General features: G+C 47.6%; 1 protein-coding gene across 5 annotated transcripts in view; it reads right to left on the reverse strand.

The window, feature by feature from the left end:
• inpp5e (inositol polyphosphate-5-phosphatase E) overlaps positions 1 to 13,538 on the reverse strand; it is a 46,007-nt gene that overhangs the window by 22,871 nt on the left and 9,598 nt on the right. The window contains exons 1-3 of one of the 5 annotated variants that reach the window (XM_038782052.1): positions 8,686 to 8,776; positions 8,393 to 8,493; positions 174 to 1,199 (exon numbers count right to left, since the gene is read on the reverse strand). In XM_038782052.1, the coding sequence (XP_038637980.1) occupies positions 174 to 979 (806 nt within the window). In that variant the 5' untranslated portion in view covers positions 980 to 1,199; positions 8,393 to 8,493; positions 8,686 to 8,776. Of the gene's footprint in view, positions 1 to 173; positions 1,200 to 8,347; positions 8,494 to 8,685; positions 8,777 to 13,538 lie in introns of those variants that run through there. The other 4 variants (XM_038782050.1, XM_038782051.1, XM_038782049.1 and 1 more) reach the window with 4 other exon arrangements.

The raw sequence follows: 13,538 nt of genomic DNA on the forward strand, positions 1-13,538 counted from the left end.
TAGCAGGTACAGGAGGCAGGGCCCTAGCACTGCACTGTGTGGGATTTGAATCTAAAGTTTCTGATTCAGAGGCGAGAGACAGCTCCTCACTGAGCTAAAGCTGACACACGGGATCTTGCAGACAGTTTACAGCTAAGAGGATTAAGCACATTAATTCTCAGTCATTTTCGTACCTGTTCCGAAGATCCTCTGAACGCACAGGAAACAGGACGCTACTCGAAGAACTCATGGAGAATGACGATCGGTTGTCTTCAAATCCATGGGACAGGTTGAGATCCCTGTTCTGGCTTGAATCCGCCCTCTGAATGTAATTCACTAAATTTGGGTCGATCCGATTACTGGTCCTTAGGATCTGTGAGTCTAGGTTAATTATCATTGGAGGGAGGGGCTTGCTGGGCACCACAGGAGGCAGCTTGCGATTGGCTGAGGGCACTGTTTTAACATCAGGGCCGTCACTCCCCCGTTGGGAATCTGGGCGGGTAGGGCCGTTGCGATATTCTGCCGTGCTGCCGGCTGACTCGCTGGTGTCACACTCTCGCAAGCTGCTGTTGCTACTGCTGCTGGACAGGGGCTTCTGGGGAACCACCACAGACCGGCCCTGGAGACACGGCATGGGGGAACCTGAGAGGTCACCTCCGTACAGGGAACCGCAGGATGAGTCAGTGTCAACGGGCTCCGACGAACTGTCCTCACTGCTCCTGCCCTTCACTCTACGACCAGACACTCTGCTTTGCACCGAGTGCAGGCGTTGCAACTTGTCCTGCCGGGACGTCTTGGGTCTTGCCGGTGGTCTTGGCAACAATGCCGGCTCCAGTCCTTGGATTCCATGGCCCAACTCCTCAGGGGGGCATTTCCAAGTGTCGCTGGGAAACAGTATGGACTCCTCTTGGTTCCTTGATTGGCCTCTCTGCTGCCTGGTGCCCATGCTGGCGGCCTGGTTCCATGCATCGTGGGCTGACAGGTTGGTCTGATCACTCATTCTTGGCCACGTTAGGTGGTGAGCTAAACGTCTTTAACTACTGTCACGGTCTGGAAAAACCCTTAAAAGCGTCCAGTTCCCATCTCCAGTGACCCACCGAGCAGACTGCCTCATCCTTTCACTTTCGCATAGATAGAGAGATGGAGCCAGCAGCGTAAAGAAGTAGAATAGGCCCTGATTGATGTCCCAAAGCTCCATTGGAGAGGCCATAAGGCAGTACCTGCAACACACCATCAAAACTATGAAGGAGAAAACCTGGAATACACAGCATTAAATTCAAACATGTGATCCTTAAAAAAACAGGCGCCTTCCTGATTGGGCATTGGTGCTACCATTGGGCTATGGTCAACACCTCAGTGAATGGACTGAGCAACTCCCAGGACAATGGGCTACGGTAGCATAATGGTTATGTTATGCACAAGTTATTCAGAGGCCTGAACTAACGACACAAGGTAAAATCCCACCACAGCATCTGGAGGAATGTTAATTTAGTGTGGAAGGGAAATTAATGAGTAGCCAATTTAGAAGCTTGCTGGGAAATGCTTGACTATAGTTCAACACTGCATTTGAATGAAAATAAGTAGGTCAGGTAACATAAATGAAATACTGCTTAATATTCTGGTCTCGGCCTTATTCTGAAAACACATTGTCCTCCGAAAGATAACAAAATGTGTACTCGAGTTGTTTTTAAGCCAAGGGCAAGAACATACGTACTACGTATTTCATCGTACGGACTTTCGAAGGTCTATTTAACATAAACATGCCTGTTTACTTCAAGCTGTTATTTCAGACTATAAAGATATGCTTCCTTCAATCTAATTTCAGAGTGCAGTGCACTGGCTTTACAGCTGCAACACTCTCTGCAAATATATTTGTGTAAATAAATTTCCTTAAATCGAACCTTGAGGAATTTGTCTTTATTAGAATTTCCACAACATTTAGGTAACGCAATAAATCTGGAATAAAATCTAGCATCAGTGACTAGGAAACTAATGGACTTCCATAAAATCCATCTGGTTCATTAATGTCCTTTTGGAAAGGACATCGTCCTTACTCAGTCTAACCACCTGGAGGCTCCCCTCCAAGTCACTCACCCCCCCTGACTGGGAAATATATCGGCCATTCCTTCACTGTCGCTGGGGCAACATCCTGGAACTCCCTCCCTAACAGCATTGTGGTGTACCTACACCTCAGGGACTGCAGCAGCTCAAGAAGGCAGCTCACCACCACCTTCTGAAGGGCAACTAGGGATGGGCAATAAATGCTGGTCTAGCCAGCGATGCCCACATCCTGTAAATGAATTCAAAACAAACGTGACTCCAAACCCACAGTAATGTGGTTGATGTTTAAGCGCCCTCTGAAATGGCTGAACAAACCACTCAATTATATTCAAGGTGGCAGCTCGCCACCACCTGCTCAAGGGCAATTAGGGATGAGCAACAAGCGCTGGCTTTGTCAGCAATGCTCATATGCCACAAATGAATTTTTAAAAACTGGCCGGGGAGACAACACAATACCTGCCGGATACTGAGACTGCAGCAATAAGAGTTATTGCATGTGAAGAGATCCGTACCAGATTAATCAGATATGTGAACAAGGAGCAGGCGGCCACTCAGCCCTTCGGATCTGCTCCGCCATTAATAAGATTATGCCTGATCTGAGTGTAACCTCCCACCTACCCCCAGTAACATTTCAACCTCTTGTTAATCATTAATCCATAGCCTTCAAAATATTCAAAGATTCTTGACGACGGGAGTTCCAAAGATTCATGTCCCTCTGGGAGAAAGTGTTTCTTGTAGCCACCTAAGATGGACACTGGGCTAACAAAATGGAGAACTGCTAAGACTGTAGGGAGAAAACAGTTTAGCCAAGACAAGCAGTCTGCAAAGGCTAATTAGCATTCTGCACGTAGCAAAACTGGTTTATGGCCAGGTGGAAGATCTCAACCAAAGGTGTAAATAGCAAAACGCTTTGCATAGTAATGAGGCAATCCAGATCTGGGCACACACAATAGCAACATTTGGGTTTGAATGGATACTTTGAGTGGACGCCCAGACGAAACGGCACCAGAAGTATCCATCACAAAAGACCCTAGAGACCGCCCCACCCATCGAGAAGAGACCCTCAGATTGGGGGATTTGTAAGACATCGATTAGGAAATGATCCAATCGATACATGGCAGGTAAAGGCCCGCCCCGAAAAGGCACGGACATTGGGGGCCCTATAAAGATAGACCCCGCACATGGTTCTGTCTGTTTTGCTCCGGCTCCGCTGTTTTTGTGCTCCGGCTTGGACTGCTGTTTTGACTCCGGCCCAGATCTGCTGTTGTATCCTGACTCCGACTCCAGCCGTTGATCCTGTCTTCCATCACCAGCCGTTGAGCACCAGCCATAGTTCAGTAAGTGCCAAAACGACGCTCGCTACGTGAACCCAGCATTGCCTATACATTAATCAACTAGTAACGAACAGAAGGTGCAGCCCAGAAAGGAACAAAGGCCTTGTCCCCTGACCTTGCTGGTTCCTACTTAGATAAGTATTTAGTCGTTTAATAGTAGAAATAGGTATTAGTCTTTAGCGTGTGCATGCGTATTTATTATATTTGTATAATAAATATTGATCGTTGGAACTTACTAATCGGTGTATAGTTTTATTACTTTGAACCTGACCTTGAAATACTTGTGAGGTGTCTATATACGGCACCTGGCGACTCCGAGCTGAAAATACACACACAGAGCTGTAGCAGTGTTAAGCACACGGCCTTTAAACGGAGGCGTGTTAATACACTCCAATAAACGCGTAATACACTCAAGTAAAACGTGCAACATTCTCCTCCTCTCCGTCTTAAATGAACCGCCCCTGATAAACCCCTTTAAATAGTGACCCCTAGTTCCAGATTCTCCACAAGAGGAAAATCCTCTCCACACCCACCCGTCAACACCCCTCAGGATCTAATATGTTCCAATTAAGTTGCCTCTTACTCTTCTAAACTCCAGCAGATACAAACCCAACCTCTCCAACCCTTCCTCATCAGACAACCCTCCCATTCCTGGTATTAGTCCAGTAAACCTTCTCTGAACTGCTTCCAACAACATTTACATCTTTCCTTAATTAAGGAGACCGATACAGTGCACAATACCCCAGATGTGGCCTCACCAATGCCGTGTATAACTAAAGCATAATATCCCTACTTTTTTATTCAATTCTCCTGGCAATGAACGATACCATTCTATTAGCTTTCCTATTGACTTGCTGAATCGGTGTACAAGCCCTTTGTGATTCATGGACTCGGACACCCAGATCCCTCTACATCTCCGAGCTATGAAATCTCTCACCATTTAGAGATGCTTGTTTTTTGTTCTTCTGCCAAAATGGACAATTTCACATTTATCCACATTATAATCCATTTGCCAGATCTTTGCTCACTCACATAACCTATCTTTATCCCTTAGTAGTCTCCTTACATCCTTTTCACAATTTACTTTCCCATCTATCTTTGTGTCATCAGCAAATTCAGCAACCATGATTTCAGTCCCTTCCTCCAAGTCATTTATATAAATTGGAGGGCGAGCTGTGAGGAGGATGCAGAGATCATTCAGTGTGATTTGGACAAGTTGAGTGAGTGGACAAATGAATGGCAGAGCAGTATAATTTGGAGAAATAGGAGGTTATCCACTTTGGTAGCAAAGTCGAGAAGGCAGACTATTATCTGAATGGCCATAAATTAGGAGAGGGGAATGTACAACGTGACCTCGTACACCAGTCACTGAAGGTAAGCATGCAGGTACAGCAGGCGCTGAAGGTAAGCATGCAGGTACAGCGGGCGGTAAAGAAGGCTAATGGTATGTTGGCCTTCATTGCGATAGGATTAAAGTACAGGAGCAGGGATGTGTTGCTGCAATTATACAGGGCCTTGGTGAGGCTACAACTGGAGTATTGTGTGCAGTTCTGGTCTCCTTCTCTGAGGAAGGATGTTCTTGCTCTAGAGGGAGGGCAGCGAGGGTTTACCAGATTGATTCCTGGGATGGCAGGACTGACATATAAGGAAAGATTGAGTCGGTTAAGATTGTATTCGCTGGGGTTCAGAAGAATGAGGGGGGATCTCACAGAAACCTATAAAATTCCAACAGGACTGGACCGGGTAGATGCAGGAAGGATGTTGCTCATGGTGGGTGAGTCCAGAACCAGGGGTGACAGTCTGAGGACAGAATCATAGAATTTACAGTGCAGAAGGAGGCCATTCGGCCCATCTGCACAACCCCTTGGAAATAAGCACCCTACTTAAACCCCCACCTCCACCCTATTCCTGAAACCCAGTAACCCCACTTAACCTTTTTGGACACTAAGGGCAATTTAGCACGGCCAGTCCACCTAACCACATCTTTGGACTGTGGGAGGAAACCGGAGCACCCGGAGGAAACCCATGCAGACACAGGGAGAACGTGCAGACTCCGCACAGACAGTGACCGAAGCTGGGAATCGAACCCGGGACTCTGGAGCTGTGAAGCAACTGTGCTAACCACTGTGCTACCATTTAGGACAGAAATTAGGAGAAATCTCTTCACCCAGAGAGTGGTGAGCCTGTGGAATTCATTACCACAGAAAGTAGTTGACACCAAAACGTTGTATGTTTTCAAGAAGCAGTTAGATACAGCATTTAGGGTGAGGGGGATCAAAGACTATGGGAGAAAGCGGGATTAGACTATTGAGTTGGATGATCAGCCATGATCACAATAAATGGCGGAGCAGGCTCGAAGGCCAAATGGCCTCTCCTGCTCCTATTTTCTATGTTTCTCTGTAAACAGTTGGGTTCCCAGCACTGATCCTTGTGGCACACCATGTGTCACGTGCTGCCGAACTGAAAAAGACCCTTTTACATTTTATACAAAGAATTTTAATTCTTTGGAAAAATGATGAAAGGTTAGTGGTGACTGGGAGGCATGAGATCAATTAGTGTTTTTAAACATTTGTAAGGTTTCAGGTGTGTCCCACATTGAGTTGTCCTTCAGGTCTGGTACCTGAAGCTCAGCAACCAGCCACTGGGAGGCAGTGTGAGTCACCTGGTGAGACACACTGCACCAATTCCTATCCTGCCTGCTGAGATATACACAACCTCCCTGGGACACCCCAACTTCCCATTGAGTCAGATACACTGTGTACATATCATGACTTCACTGCCACAAATAACGTCACAAGAACTGTCCCCGTGTGAGGGATGTAGGAATTTCAGATATATTCCATTCTAAGTATTTGGTGAAGGAAGGGTTAAAAGCCTAGGTAGGATTCTCAGGTTGAAAGACAACAAAGCTTTTGGGAGCCAGAAGTGCAATTAACCATTGTTAAAGCTCAGGCTGGCAGCAAGGTGGCGCAGTGTTTAGCACTGCTGCCTCACGGCACCGAGGTCCCAGGTTCGATCCCGGCTCCGGGTCACTGTCCGTGTGGAGTTTGCACATTCTCCCAGTTTCGCCAACATTTTTTTTTTTTATAAATTTAGATTACCCAATTATTTTTTCTAATTAAGGGGCAATTTAGCGTGGCCAATCCACCTACTCTGCACATTTTTTTGGGTTGTGGGGGCGAAACCCACGCAGACACGGGGAGAATGTGCAAACTCCACACGGACAGTGACCCAGAGCCGGGATCGAACCTGGGACTTCAGCGCCGTGAGGCGGTTGTGCTAACCACTAGGCCACCGTGCTGCCCCCAGTTTCGCCAACATGGGTTTCGCCCCCACAACCCAAAGATGTGCTGGGTAGGTGGATTGGCCACGCTAAATTGTCCCTTAATTGGAAATAATGAACTGGGTACTCTAAATTTATTTTTTAAAAGTTAAAGCTCAGGCTAATGCCATTTTGTTTTGATTAAGGGAATTCCCCGGGGAGTTAATTAGTTTTCAGCTTGGTGAGACGATGTCATCGTTGGGTGCAGCTAAGGCACCAGGCGTTTTGAGAAAGCATTTTCAGTTCAGTACTGGATGAAATTGGGACCACGTGTCAGGTTTGGCTCCCTCCAGTTTAGTTAAAAAGTGACTAACATTATTCAAAGCAGTGCAGACTTGGTTGAGGACAAGGGGGAACTGAAACAATCCAGCTGAAAACACCTTTTGAAGACGTGCAGTCAGAGTTTCTGCATTGGCCTGACAGGAGTCAGATCTTTTCTGTAAAGTAGCATCAAGAGATCTATCTTTCTCAAAGAATATCTCGGTAAAGCAAGTATTCCTATGTGCCATTGGTATTTAAGGTGGATTGAGAACTGAGATGGGTTTATTTTCTTGTTAAGTGGGAGTAAAGATAGCAATTAAGATTGTATTCACTGTTGTATAGGACTTTGGTTAGGCCACATTTGGAATACTGCGTGCAGTTCTGGTCGCCACATTACCAGAAGGATGTGGATGCTTTAGAGAGGGTGTAGAGGAGGTGCACCAGGATGTTGTCTGGTATGGAGGGTGCTAGCTATGAAGAAAGGTTGAGTAGATTAGGATTGTTTTCGTTGGAAAGACGGAGGTTGAGGGGGAACCTGATTGAGGTCTACAAAATTACGAGAGGTAAGGGCAGGGTGTACAGCAACAAGCTTTTTCCAAGAGTGGGGGTGTCAATTACAAGGGGTCACGATTTCAAGGTGAGAGGGGGAAAGTTTAAGGGAGATGTGCGTGGAAAGTTTTTTTAATGCAGAGGGTGGTGGGTGCCTGAAACGCTTTGCCAGCGGAGGTGGTAGAGGCGGGCACGATAGCATAATTTAAGATGCATCTGGACAGATATATGAACGGGCGGGGAACAGAGGGAAGTAGATCCTTGGAAAATAGGAGACAGGTTCAGATAAAGGATCTGGATTGGCGCAGGCTGGGAGGCCCGAAGGGCCTGTTCCTGTGCTGTAATTTTCTTTGTTCTTTGTTTAAGGGGTAATTGTATTTTCTGCTGTGATGTTAAAGATATTTTAATACGGGCAGCACGGTGGCACAGCGGTTAGCATTGCTGCCTCACGGCGCTGAGGTCCCAGGTTCGAATCCCGGCCCTGGATCACTGTCCCTGTGAAGTTTGCACATTCTCCCCGTGTCTGCGTGGGTTTCACCCCCACAATCCAAAAGATGTGCAGGCTAGGTGGATTGGCCATGCTAAATTGCCCCTTAATTGGAAAAAATAATTGGGTACTCCAAATTTTTTTTATAAAGTAAAAAAAAAAGATATTTTAATACTGAGTTAGTAATAAAGTTTGTTTCAGTGAACCATATCCCTATTTCTTTCATTCCTGGAGCGAGGTATCCTTTCCTCATAGTCTGAGAAAATTAAGATAAAATATTGGGGTTTCTGTCCAGTATCCTAGCCACAGTTAGGGTCTTGTCTGGGATGGGAATATCCTGACTGCCAGACGCACCTCTTGGCATCCTCCTGGTACCTCCATGGTGACAGGAGAACTAACCATCACAGGCAGACGCCCATCCATCAGCTCCTTCCACGTTGCTATGAAAGTTACTGGGGTGCTGTGGTTCTAGTCTCAACTGTTTCAGGATCATAGAACGTCTGTAGAGAAAGAGAGAAGATTAATCAGGAGCCTGATGGGACTGGTGCAAAAAAGAATCAGAGGGGAGGGAGGCAAATCACCATGGTTCCTTCGACAGCACCTTGCAAACCCACGACCTCTACCACCCAGAAGGACAAAGGCAGATGACATCTGGGAACATCATTACCTGAAGTTCCCTCCAAGTCACTCACCTTGGAAATATATCACCGTTCCTTCACTGTCGCTGGGACAAAATCCCGGAACTCCTTCCCAAATACCATTGCCACAGGATCTGCAGCGGCCCGCAAGGAACCACAAAAGCTGAACAATAAATCTGGCCTTGCCAGCAACACCCACATCCCAGGAATGAATAGGAAAATGAGGAGACCTTACTGTAGACAAGGCTAAGGAGAGATCTGGGGCGGGATTCCTTGTCCAGCGATGCCGGAATCGTGAAATACTAATCGGGCAGCGAATTGGGCGCCAGCCAACAATCGAGGTTGGTGCCATGGTCTGGTCCACCAACGTGAATGCTCGCCATTGTCGATATGCAAATGGTACAGTATAATGGCATATCATTAATGGTCCCGACTCTGCATTTCCTGGGCCGGCCACAATGCTCTGACTCCGCTAGGACGAATTGCTGACGGCGAGATTTACTTGTGCTATTTCAAATCGGGATACAGGCCCCGTGGTTGCTGAGGGAGGGGGGGGGGGGGGGGGGGGGGGGGGGGGATGGGTACGAAAAGTGTTCAACATCACTGTAGTGTGCTGACAGTTGAGCCACTGGCCAGATGCCGTCTGCCAGGGCTGGGGGTGGGCAGCTAAGAGGTGACCCGTGGGGTCGGAGTGATCAAGCACAGACTACCATTGCCGCAGCCTGCTGCGCAAGCCGCTGACTGCCCACTGTGAACTTAGCACCACGGGTCGTAGGGGTACCTTCTGGCCCAGCCGACCCATCAACGGGCGGCTGGGATAAGGGTCGGCATGCATTGGAATTGTCCTGGTGCTAGCCTATTAATGGGACCTGAATCGATCCAGGACTGGCACCGCTCACAATCCTCTAGCGTCAAGAATTCCAAAGATTCACAATCCCTTTGAGTGAAGTAATTGCTTCTCATCTCAGTCCTAAATGATCGGCTCCTTATCCAGCGACTCTGCCCCCCCCCCCCCCTTCCCCCCTGTACTAGAGACCCTGACCAGTGGAAACAATCTCTCAGTGCCCCCCCCCCCCCCCCCTGTACTAGAGTCCCTGACCAGCGAAAACAATCACTCTGTGCCCCCCCCCCCCCCTGTACGAGAGACCCTGACCAGTGGAAACAATCTCTCAGTGCCCCCCCCCCCCCCTGTACTAGAGACCCTGACCAGCGGAAACAATCTCTCAGTGCCCCCCCCCCCTGTACTAGAGACCCTGACCAGCGGAAACAATCTCTCAGTGCCCCCCCCCCCCCCCACCCTGTACTAGAGTCCCTGACCAGCGGAAACAATCTCTGTGCCCCCCCCCCTGTACTAGAGACCCTGACCAGCGGAAACAATCTCTCAGTGCCCCCCCCCCCCGGGTACTAGAGACCCTGACCAGTGGAAACAATCTCTCAGTGCCCCCCCCGGGTACTAGAGTCCCTGACCAGCGGAAACAATCTCTCAGTGCCCCCCCCCCCCCCAGGTACTAGAGTCCCTGACCAGCGGGAAACAATCTCTCAGTGCCCCCCCCCCCCGAACTAGAGTCCCTGACCAGTGGAAACAACCTCTCAGTGCCCACCCTATCAGACCCTTTCAGAATCTGGAATAATTGATGTGATCACCTCTCATTCTTCAAAACACCAGAGAATATAGATTCAATGTACTCACGATCTCAGGCCAGGGAGCAATGTAGTGAACCTTCACAGCACTGCCTCAAAAGCAAGCAAATCTTTTCTTAAATGTGGTGTCTAAAACTGCATACAATACTCCAGGAATAGTCTCACCAAAGCCCTGTACAACTATAGCAGACTTCTTTATTCCTGTAGTCCAATCCTCTCGCAATAAAGGCCAACATGCCACTTGCCTTCCTAACTGATTGGTGTACCTACATGCTAACTGATTGGTGTACCTGCATGCTAACTGATTGGCGTACCTGCATGCTAACTGATTGGTGTATCTGCATGCTAACTGATTGGTGTACCTACATGCTAACTCATTGGCGTACCCGCATGCTAACTGATTGGTGTACCTGCATGCTAACTGATTGGTGTATCTGCATGCTAACTGATTGGTGTACCTACATGCTAACTGATTGGCGTACCTACATGCTAACTGATTGGTGTACCCGCATGCTAACTGATTGGTGTACCCGCATGCTAACTGATTGGTGTACCTGCATGCTAACTGATTGGTGTATCTGCATGCTAACTGATTGGTGTACCTACATGCTAACTGATTGGCGTACCCGCATGCTAACTGATTGGTGTACCTGCATGCTAACTGATTGGTGTATCTGCATGCTAACTGATTGGTGTACCTGCATGCTAACTGATTGGCGTACCTGCATGCTAACTGATTGGCGTACCCACATGCTAACTGATTGGTGTACCCGCATGCTAACTGATTGGTGTACCTGCATGCTAACTGATTGGTGTACCTGCATGCTAACTGATTGGTGTACCTGCATGCTAACTGATTGGTGTACCTACATGCTAACTGATTGGTGTACCTGCATGCTAACTGATTGGTGTACCTGCATGCTGACTGATTGGTGTACCTGCATGCTGACTGATTGGTGTACCTGCATGCTAACTGATTGGTGTATCTGCATGCTAACTGATTGGCGTACCCGCATGCTAACTGATTGGTGTACCTGCATGCTAACTGATTGGCGTACCTGCATGCTAACTGATTGGCGTACCCGCATGCTAACTGATTGGTGTACCTGCATGCTAACTGATTGGTGTACCTGCATGCTGATTGGTGTACCTGCATGCTAACTGATTGGTGTACCTGCATGCTAACTGATTGGTGTATCTGCATGCTAACTGATTGGTGTACCTGCATGCTAACTGATTGGTGTACCTACATGCTAACTGATTGGTGTACCTGCATGCTAACTGATTGGTGTACCTGCATGCTAACTGATTGGCGTACCCGCATGCTAACTGATTGGCGTACCTACATGCTAACTGATTGGTGTATCTGCATGCTAACTGATTGGCGTACCTGCATGCTAACTGATTGGTGTACCTGCATGCTAACTGATTGGTGTACCTGCATGCTAACTGATTGGTGTACCTGCATGCTAACTGATTGGCGTACCTGCATGCTAACTGATTGGTGTACCTGCATGCTAACTGATTGGTGTACCTGCATGCTAACTGATTGGTGTACCTGCATGCTAACTGATTGGTGTATCTGCATGCTAACTGATTGGCGTACCTGCATGCTAACTGATTAGTGTATCTCCATGCTAACTGATTGGTGTACCTGCATGCTGACTGATTGGTGTACCTGCATGCTGACTGATTGGTGTACCTGCATGCTGACTGATTGGTGTACCTGCATGCTAACTGATTGGTGTATCTGCATGCTAACTGATTGGCGTACCTGCATGCTAACTGATTGGCGTACCTGCATGCTAACTGATTGGCGTACCTGCATGCTAACTGATTGGCGTACCTGCATGCTAACTGATTAGTGTATCTCCATGCTAACTGATTGGTGTACCTGCTTGCTAACTTTCTGTATTAGTTGTACAAGCGAAGCCAATGCTCTCCAAACATCAACATTTACAAGATTCACCTTTTAAAAAACATTCTTCTTTTCTATCCTTCCGACCAAAGTGAATAACTTTCCCCCCAGTATAATCCATATTTCCACCTTGGTGCCCATTCACTTTCTGCAGCCTCTCGGTCTTCGCCACACCTCACATTTCCACCTAGCTTTGTATCATCAGCAAACTAGAAGTGGAAAAACATTCTCGGAGTTTGGGGAAAAAGCAGGAGCAGCGGGATTAATTAATCTTCCAAACAGCCAGCAAAGACACAATGGATCAAATGGTCTCGAAGTCATTCCACGGATTTTAGTTGATGATTTAGAGAGAGGAAATAAGAATGACTAATTTCTACAACTTTCACAACCTCATGACACCCCAAAGTGCTTTACGGCAAATGAAAACGTGTGTCTGCGTGTCTGCCTGCATGTCTATATACGTGATTAATAATAATAATAATAATCACTTATTGTCACAAGTAGGCTTCAATTAAGTTACTGTGAAAAGCCCCTAGTCGCCACATTCCAGCGTCTGTTCAGGGAGGCTGGTACGGGAATTGAACCCACGCTGCTGGCATTGTTCTGCATTACAAGCCAGCTGTTTAGCCCACTGTGCTAAACCAGCCCCTATTCCCAGGTTTAGCTGGGATGCTATTCATGGTCAGCCTGCAGCTGCTCATTGTCCACGTGAAGGATGCAGACTCCACCTACAGAATCTGTGAGCTCATTAGGGAGCGGAGGGAGAGTGAGAGCGGGTCAAACACAACACAGTACCATTGCGCATCTCAGGTACAGCCTCGCCAACTCCTGGGAGAGTTATTCAGATCAGCCAGTCTTGGATAAAAGAATGAATTTCCTCTTGTTGCTGACAGAAGGTTGATGTGAAACCTACATTGCCGTGGTAACCCTGTCCTGTCCACAACTACCTTTCACTTTATAACCCAGCTCAGGTTTCCAGTTGGAGCTCATTCCACCAGGCCGAGAGCGAAGCCACCACCATGCACAGGAATATGATTGCCATCACTGAGGTTACCACGGGTAAACTGCTCAGTTAGCCTCAGATTATCACCCTGTTAAATGCCAACCGGCATCGACCATGCAGCAGTTACTGCCTGACCAGGTGTCAGTTCATTTTGAAATGTGACTGGAGGTGAGTTTAGTTTGACCTTGGCTGCTCAGTAGAATACTTTGTTCCCCTGCTCAACACCTGCCAGTCTCTCGGGATGGGATTTGATGCAGGAAATACAGAGAAACTATTTTCCCTGGTGGGGCAATCGAGAACAAAGAACCCGAAATTTAGAGCCAGTCCATTCACGGGTGATGTCAG

Source organism: Scyliorhinus canicula, chromosome 21 (assembly GCF_902713615.1).
Source record: "Scyliorhinus canicula chromosome 21, sScyCan1.1, whole genome shotgun sequence".
In the NCBI taxonomy this organism is placed as follows: domain Eukaryota; kingdom Metazoa; phylum Chordata; class Chondrichthyes; order Carcharhiniformes; family Scyliorhinidae; genus Scyliorhinus; species Scyliorhinus canicula.